Source organism: Cavia porcellus, unplaced genomic scaffold, assembly GCF_034190915.1.
Source record: "Cavia porcellus strain 051 isolate PalLab524CR breed Dunkin Hartley unplaced genomic scaffold, mCavPor4.1 scaffold_23, whole genome shotgun sequence".
In the NCBI taxonomy this organism is placed as follows: Eukaryota; Metazoa; Chordata; class Mammalia; order Rodentia; family Caviidae; genus Cavia; species Cavia porcellus.
This window is the reverse complement of record NW_026947506.1, coordinates 35,662,182-35,680,341: the sequence shown is the minus strand read 5'-3', so window position 1 is coordinate 35,680,341 and position 18,160 is coordinate 35,662,182. Positions and strand designations below refer to the sequence as shown.

At 39.7% G+C, this 18,160-nt stretch overlaps 1 protein-coding gene across 4 annotated transcripts; it reads left to right on the top strand.

The window, feature by feature from the left end:
- The first annotated feature begins 5,374 nt into the window (after positions 1-5,374).
- Positions 5,375-17,819, top strand: Zdhhc4 (zinc finger DHHC-type palmitoyltransferase 4). 4 transcript variants are annotated; one of them, XM_003470040.5, is made up of 8 exons: positions 5,375-5,527; positions 6,157-6,344; positions 6,931-7,055; positions 7,781-7,854; positions 8,350-8,528; positions 13,090-13,215; positions 14,815-15,059; positions 17,481-17,819. In XM_003470040.5, exons 3-8 carry the CDS (start codon positions 6,939-6,941, stop codon positions 17,769-17,771), a joined length of 1,032 nt encoding a protein of 343 aa, XP_003470088.1. In that variant the 5' UTR covers positions 5,375-5,527; positions 6,157-6,344; positions 6,931-6,938; the 3' UTR covers positions 17,772-17,819. The 4 variants fall into 4 exon arrangements, with proteins under 4 accessions (XP_003470088.1, XP_063090201.1, XP_023420950.1 ...); XM_063234131.1 differs by lacking the exon at positions 5,375-5,527 and having other exon boundaries at positions 6,139-6,344; XM_023565182.2 differs by lacking the exons at positions 5,375-5,527; positions 6,157-6,344 and adding an exon at positions 7,215-7,335.
- Positions 17,820-18,160: the final 341 nt, after the last annotated feature.

Below are 18,160 nucleotides of genomic sequence, written 5' to 3'. Positions count from 1 at the left end.
GAGCATCTGATTCTCTTGGTCCCCGCCTGACCTCCCAGTCAATATGTTCATTCCCACATTTCTTCTCAGAATTAAGTTTCTGTTTGTGATTAACAGATCTCAGTACTCATGTGCTTGGTGTCAGATGTATTAATATATGATGTGATCCACTAGTCATGGTGGTACACACTTTGTAATCCTAGTACTTGGGAGGCTGAGGTAGGAAGCTCACTGTAAGTCTGAGGCCAGATTGGGCTATACAGTGAGACCTTGTCTCAAAAAATACAAAACAAAAAATGTGATTCAAAATTACAGTGAATGTTTAACTTAAAAATTATAACAATAAAGGAAACATTGCTATTAATCTCCCTCAAAATACTCCCCCTTGTTTAGAACACAGTCATTTGATTGTGCTTGCCACTTTCTGAAGCAGATCTGGAAGTCTTCTTTCATGAGTATCTTTATTTGCAACATCATGGCTGCATTTCTGTCCTGAGTTTATTCAAAATATTTCCCTTTTGGGTTGGAGATTTAGCTCAGTGGCATAAGTACCTGCCTGGCAAGTGTAAGGTCATGAGTTCAATCCCCGGTACCAAAAAACCAAATAAAAATGCCCCAAAATATTCCCCTTTCACTGTTATTTTGACTTTTGGAAAGAATCTGAGATCACACAATACCAGATCTGATGAATAAGGTGGAGGAAGACTACTGTTATATTTTTATTTGAGAGAACTTACTGTAATATTTTGAATCAATCTAGGATACTGAGGCAGCCACAACAGCACAAATACAGATGTGAAGACTTCTAGAGCTGTTTCAGAAAGTGACAAGAATGATGGGATGAATGTATTTGACCCAAGAGAGGTATTCAGAAGGGGATTAATTTAAAATTTAAACTGTAGTTTTGATCACGCTTTACAGGCATGTCACGTGACTCTGGAAATTCATCTTCATTTCCCCCACAGGTCTCAGCAAAGTGTTTACAATGCTGTGCTTCTCCCTTCTTCAGCCCCTGAAAGGAGATATCACACCTGATGGTGAGCAGAAGTATTGGTGACCAGAGTAACAGCATAGCATTCAGAACAAAGAAAGCTGTGAGATATACTGATTTAGGATCTGTTCAGAGAGCCCGGAAGTGGAGATTCTGCCCCAACCACTCCCTTTTACGGGGTATCTGAGCACATTGCTTGAAGCCAAGTAGAAATTCAAAACTGTGACTGGAGAACCCATATGTTGTGCTGTGAGCCACCTAACAGTGGTGCACTGTGGCCCCACCTGCTGGCCAGAGCAGTTTTTGTTTTGGTATTATCTACCATACAAGTTTCCTCCAGGTATAATTCATCGTTTTTCTTTCATTCATTCAACACATTTTTATTATGCTACTATGAGATAGGCATTAAAATAGTTGCTGTTGACATAATAATAAGCAAACACACATCCAGTCTCTGCCCCCCACAACAAAAATACTTTTGTAGGTGTGTGTGTGTGTGTGTGTGTGTGTGTGTGTGTGTGTATACCCATAATCCTAGTTACTTGGAGGCTAAGGCAGAAGAATTATGAGTTTGAGCCCAGCCTGGGCAACAGAGCAAGACCCTGTTACATTCCTGGGTTTTTTTGTTGTTGTTTCTCCATTAAAAAAATTCCTCATGACCAACAAATCACTGTAAACAAACATCCTGTGCTATGTACCTATTGCAAGAGTAGCTATGATGTCCTGTATCCCATTTCCCAAGTACTGCTTCAGTCATTCCCTGGGGGATAAGAGATCATGATGTAAAAGGTGGTTGATCCTGTCAAATGATCTTGCAGCAGGTAAACAACTGATACCACAGGTTCAGTTTCAGGCTGGCAACAGGGTTTAGGATGCTCCTAAGAGGAATTGTTTGCTATTTGCATCAAGGGTGATATAATCCTTTCTATCACACTTGAGTTACATCTTTAGTTATAGGTTTAATAGTGTTTTTTCCTATGGTAGTTTATATAATACAAGCATCAGTATTTGTGTTTGGAGGTTTTGAAGAACAAAGAAAAATAAAATGGCAGAAGCACATGGTTTTCAGGAACTCCACAACCACTGATAAATTCATCATGAAAAAATAATTTTTAAAAAAAGCAATGAATAGACTATAGGGTATAGTTGCAGAACTATTCATAACAATAAAAGAGTAGGACATAAAACAAATGTCCAACAATTAGAGAATGCTAAAGTCATTATATTATATTTTCAAGTAATAATGAAACTATCTTGTTAGGTGAGAAACACTTATGATAAACTAAAAAAATCAAAATTGTCTAGATACTATGATTATAGTCATGTAAATCTTTTAAGTGAATATAAAATTTCACATTTTTTGTATACAAAGGTACATGGTAGTAAAGTATCACTTAAGATAGAAAAATAATTGTTTTCTTTGCCATTATTTGTATATTTTGGTTTTTTTTTTTAAGGACAGGGCCTTGTTATGTCGTCTAGACTGGTCTTGAACTCGCTATGTAGCCAGGCTGGTCTTGAGTTTGCAGCGATCCTCTTGCGTCAGCCTCCCAAGTGCTGGAATTATAGTGTGCTATCATGCTTGGCTTTGCCATTATTTATATATTTGGATAAAATTTAAAATTTGTTTTAAAGGAAAACCATGAAATGGGGGAAGAGCTACAGAAAACATATCTCAACATGATTTGGAAAATTGGTTCGTCTACTCAGAAAGTCAAAAGCAGATGAAGCACTGGGCATGGTTCACTCAGAGCTTTGCCTCCATTGTTGTGTGCCTCTCTTGGGTCTCACTCCTCAGGCTCCATCCTCAAGTTCGCCTCCTTTCATGGTCCCTAAAAGAAGTGAGGTTTCAAGAGTTCTTTAATTTATCTCTCCCCACACCCTCAGTACTGGATATTGAAGCCAGGGCCTTTACATTAAGCTATATGCCAAGTAATTGGTTTTATTTTGAGACAAGCTCTCCCTAAGTCACTATGCTGCCCAGGCTAGGCCCACATTTGTGATCTTGCCTCAGCTTCCTAGAGTGCTGAGATAATATGAACCACTATACTTGGACCTTTAATATCTTCATTCAATTTGGTGAGAGAGGAAGAACCATTAAAGAGGAATTCTAATTGCAATCAGTTCATTTACACTGAAGTCTTGCTATGCCCTGGTTGTCCTGATTTCAAAGTTATTGTGATAAGGACAATAGTATTACTCTGATTGGCCAAGACCAATCTAATAGCTGGGACCCACCCTTAAAGTTGGAAATGAGTCTAATCTTACCCTAGGAGTATGCAGGGAGGAGTGTACCAGACCCACTGAGTAGGAAATCTAAACTCTCCATTTTTACTGTTCAAGTGCAGTGCAGGTTTCACTTGTGAAAAGCAGGAATGGGAGTAAGAAGGCAGTTGAAAAGTTAGAAGATAGTGACTTGGATAAGCTCTTTGAATGTTTACTTTCCCTTTTTTATGCTATAAAATCAAGATTTACAAATGTCCTTAAAATCTTGGAATTCTGTATTCTTTCATTAAGGGCAACAATTTTATGGTCTGTATAAATAGCTACTTCCCCTTAGAACAAAGTAGGCCTACTTTATTTTGCTGTGTAATTATAGCACTGTAGGCAGTGGAGTTTAGAACACTAGTAGAGAAGCCATAGCTCAGCTATGTAGCCATGGATATAATGCAGTAAATAGTTTGGTGTGAAAAGATCACCAAAACATAGTGCTGAGTAAAAAAAAAAAAAAAAAAAAAAATCCGGAGAACTATTATGTGTAAGGCAATGCCATTTCTTTTTCTTTCTTTCTTTTTTTTTTTTTTTTTTGTCTTTTTCCTTTTTATCAGTACCAGGGATTGAACTCACGACTGCTTGCTTGCAAGGCAGGTACTTATGCCGCTGAGCTAAATTCCCAGCCCCTTTCTTTCTTTTTTGAGATGGTATTGTTATATATTCCAGGTTGGCCTTGAACTTGTCTCCTGTCTCAGCCTCCCAAGTGTATAAATTCCATATAATTAAGGAATTTCTTTTTATTTCTTGAGACATGTTCTCACTATAATATAGCTCACGCTAACCTTAAACTCACTATGTATCCCAGGATAGTGTTGAACTCATGGTGATCCTCCTCAGCTCAGCCTCTTAAGTGTTGGGATCATAGGCCTGTGCTACCACAGTGTGCCTATTCCGTTTTATCATTAATATTGTTGGTGTCAGGAACAGCACTTGGTATACGCAATTTTGTTTTGTTGAATTAATTTATATGTGTATGTATGCATGTGTGTGTGCAGAGACGAAGGTTTTAGGATACACATTAAGTAATAGTAATTCTGTCATAGGATTGAGATTCAGGAGGAATGGTGGTCAAGGAAAAAATTTTATTTAATTTTGGACAATTTGACTCTTTATAGAGAAATGTTATTACTTGCATTTATTTCAAAAAATGAAAGACAACCCACACAAAATGCTACAGATGATCAAACCGAGGTTCAAAGTTAGTTTGAACTGAAACTCCCCTTAGCAAAATGAAAAGGGATAAAAATAAAGTTCTGCATAAATATTTTACCCCCAACTCAAGGCCAACCAGCAGAGTGGTGTCAGACGGAGATATGAAAATACCTATCCCAGTTCTGGTCATGTGATGCGCTCCATCTACATCCAGTTTTCTCTGGTCATATAACATCTTCAGAGTCTATTTTCACAAATTTGGGAAGGTGAATGATGTACTCGGAAGGTGGCCAGCTCAGTAAGGAGTATTTCACACACACACAAAAAAGGAATCAAGAAGTTCAAGTAGGTAGCAAAGACACAACAGGAAAAGAGAAGACTTTGAAGCTGGTGTTTAGAGATCAGACATTTTGCACTCAAAGGAAAGACAGGTTTGATTCAGGTTTTCAGAGGCATCAAGAATAGACCTTTCTCAGCGGATTTGGAGGCGTTTACAGCACAGGAACACGCCGCAGGAGACTGCTCAGCGCTATGTTTGGAAGCAGCTTTGTAACCCCAAGACTGGCTATCATCAAAACAAAGTCTTCTTTTTTATTCAAGAGGTTTACGGTCATGCGCTTGTCTCTGCTCCTAGGGGGAGATGTTCAAGGCTCTGTATGCAAACAGCGGGGCAAGAACAGGTGTAGAACGGACTCTGACTTTGACGGATACATATTGTGCCTTCTGCGGTGGAAGATTCTGGAACAAGCCGAACAGACTCCAACAATGTGGCCAGCTGTGAGCAACATGTATTCTGTCAAGACAGTGTATGAGCTTCGTGCCGGGCCCCCTGCTTGGCAGTGCGCAGCACACGACTGGACTCCTCCTACGCTGCTTCACAGTCCTAACGCACGGCCGTACCAGGCACAGGACCGTCCTCTTCTCAAGTCTACTAGGAAACCGGGAACTGAAAACCCATTATCAGAACCAAATAGAGCCACCAACCCACAGCACCAGGTATCCCGTCCCCACTTCCGCCGGAAGTGAGCCTGGCCGCGGGCGCCGCGATGACGTCACGGACCGCCGGAAGTCTCCGGGTTACACCAGGAGGCTGTATCTCTGTGCTAGTAGCGGATGGCCCCACTTCTGGGGGTAAGGCGGCCTTCGCGGGGCTTGGGGCCGTCCATCTCCCTGTCTGAACCTCCTCCTCTCTAGTGCTACTTTAACCCTGCCCGGGGCCCCGGCGCCCCTACCTGCTACTCTCCGCTTCCTGTGTCCCCTCTTGAGTCGGCCAACGGTTGTCCACACTCCTGGGCTTCAGCCCAATGGATTCTCCGGGCCTACTACAAACCGGCCCGTATGTCCGAGCCTGCTGAAAGCAAACTTCTGTGTCCCTTCAGAGCCTGTTATCCCTCCTCCCACTCAAAGCGGGGACGGGAGATACTTAGAGAATAGACTCTAGGAAGTCCTCTTTCTAGTCTCCACATATGGGAGCAATAGTGACGGGGAGGGACAATGGAGGCGTGGTAGGATATGTCTGTAATAGAGGGAGAGAAATTCCTAGACACCACACACATGGAAAGAAATAGGGAGGGGGCAGGAAGGTATAAACCCAAGACTGCTGGCCTATTTCTTCCCAATTAGCTGTTTCTTCAAAAGTCATGCAACTCTTTCACGCCTTGGTGTTCAGTATCCCCTCCTTCCACATGTTACCATAATGCATTCTGCCGCTGACTCCTAGTCTTACTAGGTGACGGTTGAACTCTTCTGTCTGTATCCAGCTTCCTGGAGGAACTATGTCTCCTGCTGTGTGTGCCACCTGTAGTGGCGCTCACACACCGCTGCCCAAGAGAAGCTCCTAGAAAGGAGCTGCTCATTTCTCCATCAATCTTGGGAAGAGGAATGCCACAGTTGTCAGCTGAAAAAATATCCAGTCAGGAGAAAGATGTAGGCTGGAGACCTTAAATTGGTGAGAATTGCTGCTCTCTGTTTTTTCTTCTATGTTATGAATAGCTGCTGGTTTGATTATCTTGGTTGGAATTTCTGGCCCATAATCCAATCCACTAAGGCCAAAAGGAAAACACTTTCAGTTTATTAATGTTAATGTATGGTCTCTGGTTCCCATGTGCTATTCCTGACAGTTTGACCTGGAGGAGGGTGTCCAAGGACAGGGGCATCTGATCCTGAGGGCAGGATTCCTGATTGCCACCTGGAAGTGTTTGTTCTGGTGATGTCAGCAGATTTCTTTGAGTACTTCCTGCATTAGTATATAGGTGAATATTTAGGGAAATAAAAAGAGGAATTGTTGCTGGAAGGAAGGAAGATAGATAAAGTTTTCTTCACTTTACAGGAAGGAGATGCCCCAAAGGCAGACCACAGTGTTCACCTTGAAGGGAAGCTTGTAGGCTGCACGACTAAAAGACCATAGTGCTCTATGGCATGTACTCAAGGGCCAGTGAATTCTGTTTTGTACCCATTTAAAGAGTTTGAGAATATGTATGGTAGAATAAATTTTTAAGTAGCAGCTAGTTATATTTATTCTGTTACCTATGCAGCTTGAAGGATGGACTTCCTCACTCTCTTTTTAATCTACCTGGATTTCATGATGATCAGTGTTCTTATGATCTGGATCTATCCAAGAAGTCATCATTTGACAAGCCTGGTCCAGGGTGGAACACAGGTAATAATGATCCTAGAATGCCACTGAAGTTTAAACACTGCAGTAGTCTAAAAGATTCTCCAGTTTCCTGGCAGGGCAAGAAAGTCCAGTTAAATTCACTGGTTCATTTAGTCTTTCATTTATGTCAGTTTTATGTTTTTGTTTTTGTTACTGCTGCAGGTAACCTTGTGGCAATGCTTTGAGATCAGATAGCTTTCTCAAAGTTGGCTGTTTGCCTCCGGATGTGCTGCATGTGGTTGGGCATGGATGTGAGTGGTATCTGCCTGAAGGTGCTTGACAGGTGAAACTGGGGAATGGATGAGCAGAAGTCGAACATGGGCTGCTTTTCCTCCTTCAGGGTCAAAAGGAAGCAGAACTGGGGACAAAATTAAGAATAAAACTAAGCAAGAATGAGACTGATTTGGGATGGGCCTGGCCTAATCAATGGGATCAGACTCAGAAAGGGAAAGAGCAGCCCTCACAGCAACATTCCCCGTCTCTACTCACCTCTTTTTTCCGAAGACCCTGACAAGTGCCATCTTGGGGTCAGGGTAAAAGTGGAGGAGTTGGCATCAAAGGAAGCCACTGAAAGAAAAATCCTTCTTTTTCTTCTTTCTCATTGGCTTCTCCACCTTTATGCAGCAAAACTTAGTATCTCCTATACTGGTTGGCTATGGGTGGAGCATCTTTAATTTCAGAGTAAGGAGAATGAGAAATGAAATTGAGCTTTTTTTCTTTTATTTCAGTTATTTTCCTGTATAATTCCACAATGCCTTCAAAGAGCCATGCAAAGGTGGCTTCGTTACTTCTTCTACACACGGTACTTACAGTTCAGAGTTTAAATATGTTCCTCTTTCTGTCTTATTTGTTGCTACTGTGTAGCTTCGGGAAGCACTTCAGGTTTCCAGCATAGTAATCATGCTGGGAAGGTAGAAGGATAGAGAGTCATGTATTTAGAATTTCTATTCACAAATAATCTGTCCTTTGTCTTTGTTTTTGTGTGTGTGTGTGTGTGGTACCCAGGATCGAACTCACGACCTCGCGCTTGCCAGGCAGGCGCTTATGCCGCTGAGCTAAAACCTCGGCCCTGTCTTTGGGGATTTTGATGTGTCTGCTTTTAAATAAAGATATTTAAAGAGTGGGGAAAGGTTGACGTGTATTTCTGTAAAATGCATGTGAAATGTTTCACCTGATTTCTTATTTAATGCTGAAAAGGATGTGGTTGCCCTAGTAACGTTTCTTAGTTTTGTATGATTTTTCACAATTTCTTCATGGAGCAGCCCTGTGAGTAAACTGCACACCTCTTTCCTTTCAGCAACTACACCTTTGTTATCCTGCAGCTGGTCTTGCAAGGGCTGGTTTATATCGAGTATACCTGGGAGATACTTGGTTACTGTCAAGAGCTGGAGTTCTCATTGTGTTACCTTCTTCTACCCTATCTGTTGCTGACCGTAAACCTGGTTTTCTTCGCCCTAACTTGTTTAACAAATCCTGGTAAGTTGAGGCTGTTAGCATACAGAATGGGGGATATTCAGCTGTCTTACTGATAGGATAGCACACAGGTGGTAGTCCCTTTAAAAAGACTGCGAAACTTCTGTGTTTTCTTTATTTTTTCGCCATTGGCCAAAAGGTTGTTTAGAGGTATTTTCTCTCTGTTTTGGTTCATTTTTTGGTGCCTGGGCTACATAATAGGTTCAAGGCTAGCCTGAGCTAATTATAGTTAGACCTTGTCTCAAAAAAGAAAAAAAAATTTTTTGTTTTGTTTTTTTTGTTGTTCCAGGCTTGGTAATCATAGTTATTCAGGAGGCTGAAGCAAGAGACTAGAAATTTATTGAAAGTCTGTCTGACAGCTTTTAAAAATTTTCTAACTGGTATGGTAGGACACTTGCTTAGCGTAGTTAAGGCTGAACTCAATCCTAAGTAATAAAAATTTTTTTTTGAGACTTACTCTTGGACATGTGGTCAGTTTTTGTAAATGACCCACATAATTGAAAAGAGCTTGTATTTTTTAATTCTTGAGTATAGAGAATGAAAAGCCTATTATATCAAGTTTATTAATTATGTTCAAATCTTTTTTATACTATTTTTTTTTATTTGCTAACCAGTTGTTGAGAGTGGTAATTATCTCATTCTGATGGTAGGTTTCACTCTTCTCCTTGTTGTTTGTGATTTTTGCTTCCTATATTTTAAAGCTATTGCATGTATATTCTTATTAGATGCATTCAAGTTTAGGGTTAGGATAATCTTTTCTTGTCTGTCTTTTCACAATATAGTGAGCCTCGTCATCACAACTAGTGCTCTTTGCTCCCAAGTTTCTTTTGTGTGGTACTAATTTTATTGTACTGTTTTTCTTTGGATTGGCATGTGCTTGGACTTTTTTTCCTATACTTTTAAACTTTTATGCCCTTAAAATAGCAATTATTCATCAACAGATAAATGGATAATTAAAATGTGATAAGCCTACTTAGTGGAATCCTAGTCATAAAAAAGAATAAAATCTGTGGGTGTAGCTCAGTGTTAGAGTACTTGCCTAGCATGTGGGAGACCGTGGGTTCCACCCATAGGATACAAAACAGAATAAAATAAAATGAAGTACAGATTCTTGCTATAGCTTGGCTGAATCATGAAAACCTGCTGGTAAAAGATTGGGATTGTGTTAAATCTGTGTAACAGTTTTGGAAGTATGACCAAACTGTATTGGTTCTTCTTACCGAAAGTACAAGGATATCTTTCCATATTCTAATCCTCTTCAATGTCCTTTTTCAGAATACTGTAGTTTCCTATGAAGTAGTCTTTTATTTGCTTCAGTAGGTTAATTTGTAGGTATTTTATTTTTTGGATGCTGTTGCAAAAGGTATTGTTTCTCTAATTTCTCTCTCAATGAGTTTATTCTTAGCACACCAGAAGGCTAATGATTTTTGAGTGTTGACTTTGTATCTAGCTATGCTACTAAATTTAGTTATTAAATCTAAAAGTATTTTTGGTGGAGCTTTTGGGTTTTTCTATGTAGAATATCATATAGTCTGCAAATAGTGATAATTTAGCTTCTTCCTTTCCTATCCTTATTCCTTTTATTTCTTTCTTTTATCTAATTGCTCTGGCTAGTGTTTCCAGGACTATATTGAATAGGAGTGGTGATCATGAATATCTTGTCTTGTTCCTGATTTTACAGTGGAAGCTTTCAGTTTTTGTCCATTTAGTTTGATGTGGGCTGTTGGTTTGTCATAGCTCTTATCAGATTGAGATAAAGACCATCTATTCCAATTTTCTGTAGGGTTTTTTTTTTTTTTAAATCATGAATTGGTGTTGGGTTTTGTCAAATGCTTTTTCTGCATCTACTGAGATGATCATACGGTTTTTGCCCTTGACTCTGTTAGCATAGTGTATTACATGTATTGATTTGCATATGGTCGAACCATCCCTGCATCCCTAGGATGAATCCTACTTCGTCATGGTGTACAATCTTCTTGATGATTTGCTGCATTGTTTGCCAGTATCTTATTGAGGAATTTTTTATCTATTCATTAGGGAGATTGGTTGAATCCTTCTGTGATTTTTTGGTATCAGATTAATGCTTGCTTCCAGGAATGAATTTGTAAGTGTTGCTTCCCTTTCAATTTCATGAAAGAGTTTGAGAAGTAGTAGCAGTAGGTCTTCTCTAAATTTCTTGTAGAATTCAGCAGTGGATCCAGCAGGGCCTGGGCTTTTCTTTGTTGGTAGGTTTTTAATTACATCTTCAGTTTTATTGACTGATACTGGTTTATGTAGAATTTTTATATTTTTTTGATTCAGCTTTGGTAACTCATATATATCTAACAATCTGACTGTTTCTTCTGTGTTTTTCATCTTATCAGAATATAGATCCTCAAGGTAGGTATTGATGATCTTCTGGATTTTTGCAGGATCTGTTGTGATTTCATCTTTTTCATTCCTAATTGCAGGTTTTTGAGTCTTTTCTTTTTTTGATAAAGTCGGCTGAGGTTTTTTCAATTTTGTTTAATCTATCAAAGAACCAACTCTTCAGTTCATTGAGTCTTTTGTCTTGTTTTCTTAGTCTCCATTGCATTAGTTTCTGCTCTGATCTTTATAATTTTCTCTTTCATGCAAGCTTTGGACTTGACTTGCTCTTTTTTTTTTCTAGAAGCTTGTGGTATAATATTAAGTTATTTGAGCTTGCTCTGTTTTCCTGACATGGGAATTCACCATTATAGATTTCCCTCATAGGGCCATTTACATTGTGTCCCATAAGTTTCTGTACATTGTATTGGCATTATTGTTTAATCATAGAAACTTTCTAATTTCATCTGTGATCCATTGCTTGTTCAGGATGGTGTTATTTAATTTCCATGTGTTACAAAGTTTTTATGATTTCTTTTACCTTTGATTCCGAGTTTCATTGAATTATAGTCTGATAATATGCATTGAATAATTTCAATTCCTTTCCATTTACATAAACATGTTCTATGAGCTAATATCTGTCTGCTTTGGAGAATGCCTTGCATGCAGCTGAGAAGAATGTGTATTCTGATGTTGTGGAGTGGAACACTCTGTAAACATCCACTAAGTCCATTTGTTCAGAAGTTTGGTTCAGTTCTAATATTTCTTGTTGACTTTTGAGGAGTTGATCTATTTGTGACTGGGATATTGAGGTCCCTACTACAACTGTATTAGTGCTTATTTGATTTTTCTTACCTGTTAATATTTGTTATGTATAGTTGGGTACACTGGTATTTGGTGCATGTATATTTATGATTGTAATCTCTTCCTTTTGGATTGTTTGCTTTACAAGGATGAAGTGATCTTCTTTGTCTCTCTTAATCAGTCTTGACTTGAAATCTACTTTGTCTGCAAATAAAATAGTTACCCCTCCTTTATTCTGGGTTTCTATTGCATGGAGTATTGTTTTCCATCCTTTGACTTTTAGTCTACGAATTTCGTTTTTAATTAAATGTTTCTTGTATGCAGCATACTGTATCTTGTATGTATGCATCTTGTTTCTTGATTCATTCTGCCAGTCTGTTTCTTTTGATTTGATTGGTGAATTGAGACCATTAACATTGATGATTATAACTGATATGTACTGACTTATCCTTGTCATGTTATTTTCCTGTTTCCTTTTTTCTCTTGTGTTTAATTGCATGCCTTCCCTGGTGGATTTATTCTGTTGGCCTTCAGGGAATTGTATCTTTGATATCTCTTTCTAGACTATCCTTCAGAACATTTTAGAGTGCAAGTTTGGTGTTCATGAATTTCCTCAATTGTTCTTTGTCATGGAAGTATCCTATTTCTTCATCAATTTTGAAAGATAGTTTTTCAGAATTCATTAATCTGAGTTGGAGGTTGTTTTCTTTTGGTATTGGGGATCAAACTCATGACTACACGATTGCAAAGCAGGTGCTTATGCCGCTAAGCTAAATCCCCAGCCTGGAGGTTGTTTTCTTTTAGAGCTTAACATATTTCACTGCAAGCTCTTCTTGGCTTGAGACTTTGTGTTGAGAAGTCTGCTGTAATTCTGATGTGCTTTCTTTTATAGGTGAATTATTTCTTTAACAGCTTTTAATATTCTGTTCTTGTGTTGAATTTCTGAAATCTTGACTATTATATGTCTTGGTGTAATTTTTTTGTTTTTTACCATGGCACTTGCTGAGTAAAAGAAACCAGGTACAAAAAGCCACAAATTATGTGATTCCAATTTTTGTGAAATATCCAGGAAAGGCAAATAAATTCATAGGGATACAAGTAACTTAGTAGATTCTAGGGCTTGGAGGCCCTAGAGAGACGCGGACAGTGATTGCTAACAGGTCTCTTTTTGGAGCAGTGATAATGTTCTAAAATTGATTGTGATGAAGGCTGCACAACTCTGCAAATACACTAAAAACCATTGAGTCAAGTGTGTGGGTTGTGTCTCACTAAAGCAGTTGTAAAAAATGAATGTAAAAAATGAATTTCCTAACATATTAAATATAGCAGTTTTAGTCATGTTGTTTTGGGTCAGATTTTGTGAACATCCAGTCCACCATATTGCTTAAGCTGACATTTGTTCTTACTTTTTCAGGCACTATAACAAGAACAAATGAATTATTACTTCTTCAAGTTTATGAATTTGATGGCGTGATGTTTCCAAAGAATGCGAGGTGCTCTTCATGTGGTTTAAAGAAACCAGCTCGATCCAAGCACTGCAGTAAGTATGGCTGTCGTGGCCCCAGCAGCGCCCTCCCTAGTGCAGTGTCATCATGGGCTTTGCTGGGAGGCAGTGTTTCATGAATCTCAAAGCAGAGAGATTTGATCCCCACCCATGGGGTGACCACTCTTGTTAGAGGCCAGACAGGGTTTCTTTCAGAGGACTGACAGGAAGGTTGTGTGTTTTGTATAGTGGCCATACTTAGCCCTTCTTTTGCCACATGGCAGGGTGTGTTCCCCAAGAAATGTTTCTGTAGGTGGCTGTGTCTGCTCAAGCCCAGTTTTCTGCAGAAGGCCCAAGATTCTACATGAGCACTGTCTTCATGGGAACATTACACATGTGTTTTAAAATTTTCTAGTCACTACATGGCAAAAGAAAGTTGCTTCATTTTAATCATATATTTTATTGAAACCAACATATTAGGCAAGCACTCTACCACTGAGCTATGTCCCTAGTCCTTTTTATTTTTGAGACAGCATCTCATTGAGTTTCCCAGGCTAGGCTCAGATTTGCCTCAGCCCTCCTCAACTTCCCAAGTAGCTGTATTACAGTCATGTACCACAATGCTTGGCCCTAAAATATCATTTGTACATGTAAAGTATAAAGGTGTCATAAGATAGTTTATGGCACCGGGCATAGTGGCACACGTCTGTAATCCCAGCACTCAGGAGGCTGACAGGAGGATCACTGAGTTCAAGGCCAGCATGAGCTGTGAAGTGAATTTAAGGTCACCCTGAACTGCTTAGTGAAACCCTGCCTCAAAAAAGACAAAAAAATAAAAGACAGTTTATGTTTTCTTTATCTCACTAAGTCTGTGAAATCTAGCATGTATGTTACATTTATAGTACATCTCATTTTGGATACTAAATTTTCATTGGAAATACCTGATCTATATTTAGAGATCATAAAATTTGTAGTTGGAAGAGAGTAGACTCACATACCCAAGGCTATATCCAGACTTCTTAAGCTTTCTAATAAATGAATTAAGTAGCATGACATTTTCTTTGATTATGCACATCTATTGTTGATATGATGATACATCTTTATCAGAATTGACTTTAAAGTAAAACCATCAGGTTTTTTTGTTTTGGTCTATTTTATTTTTCTGTTTTTTGAGACAGGATTTCACTATGTACTCCAGGCTCTGGCCTAGAACAGGGTGGCCTCGAACTCATGATGATTCTTCTCCCTCAGCCTTGAGAGTACTAGAATTATAGGCCTGCACCACTATGTCCAGCCAAATCCATCAGTTGTAGAACAATGTTTGTCCATGTTAAGTTTACAACTCTTAATGGCACCTCCGTATTATTTACATTAATTCAGAAGAAGATTGGATAAATTTAAAAACTAAATTTGTCAATATCAATAAAATATTCTTTGAGAGTTTTCTTGTAGCCATATTTCAAAGTTCAGTACTCAGATATGGCTGGTTGCTACTGTTTTAGACAGTGCAGTTCTAAAATCCTGGTGTCTCCTTTCCCGCATACCACCTACTGCCTCCTTTCCCCCATACTGCCAGTGTTTAATTTGTAAAAACCTCGGTGTCATTGCGTTGTTGTGGAGAAATACAGTGTGCGTGGCTCCCTCCCTTCTATGCAGGTGTGTGTAACCGCTGTGTACACCGTTTTGACCATCACTGTGTTTGGGTAAACAACTGCATTGGGGCCTGGAACACCAGGTACTTCCTCATCTACCTCCTGACACTGAGTGCATCAGCGGCCACCATGGCTATCCTGAGCGCGACATTTCTGGTCCGCTTGGTGATGATGTCAAATCTGTACCAGGAAATGTACCGCGATGACTTTGGACAGTTCCAGGCTGTCAACACAATTTTTCTTATTCAGGTAATTATGCAGTGGGCTGGGCAGTAGTTTTCTGAATTCAAGTTGGAAAAGTCATATTTTTCCAGTAAAAAGTGAAGTCATTCCTGTTTTGTTGATATTAAATTCACATACTATAAAATATACCCTTTTAAAAAGTTGGGGGTTTTTGTTTTTTTGCTTTGTTTTGTTTTTTTTTTTTTTGAGACAGGCTCTCGCTATGCAGTTCACACTGGCCTTAGACTCACTTTGTAGCCCAGGCTGGCCTCAAACTTGCCGCATTCCTCCTGCCTCAGTCTCCCAAGTGCTAAGTTTACAAGTGTGTGCCACCATGCCCAGCCATTCCACCCTTTAAATTTGTACAACTCTGTGGTTTTAGGAGGCATGTTCCCTTCACCACTGTCTCGTTTCAGAATGTTTCACTAGCCCAAAAAGAAACACTCCCATTCCATTGTTCCTACGTCCTGGCACCGTTAGTCTTACTTTGTGTCTTTATAAATTTGCCTTTTCTGGACATTTTATTTAAAGGGAACCATCTAACCTCTGAATTTCTGGACTGGCGTCTTTTTTATAGAGTAATGTTTTCAAATTTCATGGATGTGGTGGCATGCGTGCCCCTAGGAGTTGAGACAGGAGGATTGCTGTTAGTTCAAGGTCAGCCTGAGTTATACTTCAGTTTGAAGTACATAGGGAGACCTTATCTTAAAAGACTTTAAAAAAATCAAGTTTCTGTCATTGCAGCATGAATATATTTCATTCTTTTTTGTTTTCTTCAGCACTGGATAGGATCTTCATACTGAACTTCATCTCCAAGCCTCCGCTGGCTAGCTGGCTGGCTTCTTTCCTTCCTTCCTTCCTTCCTTCCTTCCTTCCTTCCTTCCTTCCTTCCTTCCTTCCTTCCTTCTCTTTCTCCCTTTCTCCCTTCTCTTTTTCTTTTGCTTTTTTTGTTTCTTTCCTTCCAGTGTCTCACTAAGTTGCCCAGCCTAGGTTTTAACTTACAGTCCTCCTGTCTCAACCTCCTGATATTTGGATCATAGGGATGTACCTATATGTCTGATTTCATGACCACTCATAATCTTGAAGCTAGTATGATGATCTTTTTTTTTTTTTTTGGTACTGGGGATTGGACTCAGGACCTCATGCTTACCAGGCAGGTGCTTTTTTTAGTTTTCTTTTTTTTTTTCCCCAAGATAGCATCTCACTATGTGATTCAGATTGGCTTCCAACCTGTTTCTCTTGTCTCAGCTTCCCAAGTGCTAGAATTATAGGTGTATGCCACCTTAAGCCCGCATGTGTTTTTTTTTTTTTAACTTTTACATTGAAATGGACTTAAAGCATGTTGCACAGAAGCATACAGGATGTCCTGTGTCCTGTTCACTCCCAACACCCCACTCCTACGCTAGTGTCATGTATAACCACAATACCATATTGCGGCACAGTCCACAGAGCTGAGTTCACTGGTCATACATGCGCACCTGCTCATGAATGCAGTTCTGTACAGTCTTGTCCAATGAGTAGCCTCATGGAGCTACTAGTACCATCACATTGCTCAAATGTCACCAGAAACCCTTCTACCACTTTGTAGCTGCACCCACCTCTTCTCTACCCGTCACGCCTGGCCACAGTTAGCCTGTTTCCATTCTCTGTAATTAAGTTATTTCACAAATGTTTCATCAATAACAGGCAGTACATACCTTTTATGATGTGCTTTTTGCACTCAGCATAATTCCCTTAAAGCCCATCCAAGTCATTGATATCAGTGATGTATTCCTTTTTGTTGCTACAGGAGTCCCTGCTTGGGATGTACCAGTTTAACCATCTGCCTTCTGAAGAATATTTGAGTAGTGTCCAGTTTGGGGCATTAACAAAGTTGCCATGAACATTTGTTTACAAATCTTATGTGAATATGAGTCTTTAGTGTAATTCTTGGGTCACAAAAGTCCATTTTAGGTTTCAAAAAGGACTCCCATATTATTTTCCAGAGCAGTTCAGTCATTTTACAATGGCTTCTTATGAATCCACAGTGTAACTAGCCCAGAGTCCAGTGTTCCTTATGTGTAACTCCTTTTTTTGAGGAAGAGGCACTATTAAGACTCAATGCCAGTGAATGTCCTTGTGCATGTATTTTTGTGGTTGGATTGTTTTAAGAGACAGTAATTTTTCCTTGCCATCTAGATTTTATTTTGATACATGAACTCAGGTCTGTATTAATCTACTTTGCAAATAGCTAACTGGCTAGTCCTGTTTCCTGAGTAGCCTCCCTTAGAGGAACACTTATTTATCCCAGAGTAAGCTCATACACACACCAAAATAATCCCTGCACTATTTGTCAGCGATGATTAGGTGCTGATGCATGGGTGGCTAAGGTGGTGACGCTGATGTGTCTGCAGACACGACTGGGGCTGGCACTCTCCATTTCCTAACATGCATCTTCTTTGCTCCCAGTACCTGTACCTGACCTTCCCAAGGATTGTCTTCTTGCTGGGCTTTGTCGTGGTGCTGAGCTTCCTCCTTGGGGGCTACCTGTGCTTTGCTGTGTACCTGGCTGCAACCAATCAGACCACGAACGAGTGGACCAGAGGAGACTGGGCCTGGTGTCAGCACTGCCCCCTGGTGGCCAGGCCCTCCTCAGCTGAATCCCAAAGCAACCAGAACATTTACTCCCAAGGACTTTGGAGAAACCTACAAGAGATCTTTCTACCTGCAGGCCCATCTTATGAGAGAAAGAAGAAATAAATGTAAAGAGTGTTACTGACTTTCAAATATAGTATACATTTATTTATATATGTGGATACTTGTAGGCATTATTTGGTTTCTACTATGTGTTTATAAATTGGCTGTTCTAGTTTCTGCTGTGTATAAACCTGCTTTCAAGTGGGGAAGGAAGGAAAAGGAAAGCCAGCATTTACTGAGTGACTAATTTTTGCCAGTTGCTGGGTAGATTACTTGCTTATCCTCTTGGGATGGAGCACCACTGAAGACCTGGCCAGGGAATCACTTTTCCAAGGTTCTAAGTATCACTGAAACCTTGATCTCACTCTATAATCTGGGCAGCTGGACAAGGAGGGTCCTTACAGCCATGTCTAGCAGGATCTCAGTGACTCAACACCTGGGGCTCTACCCTT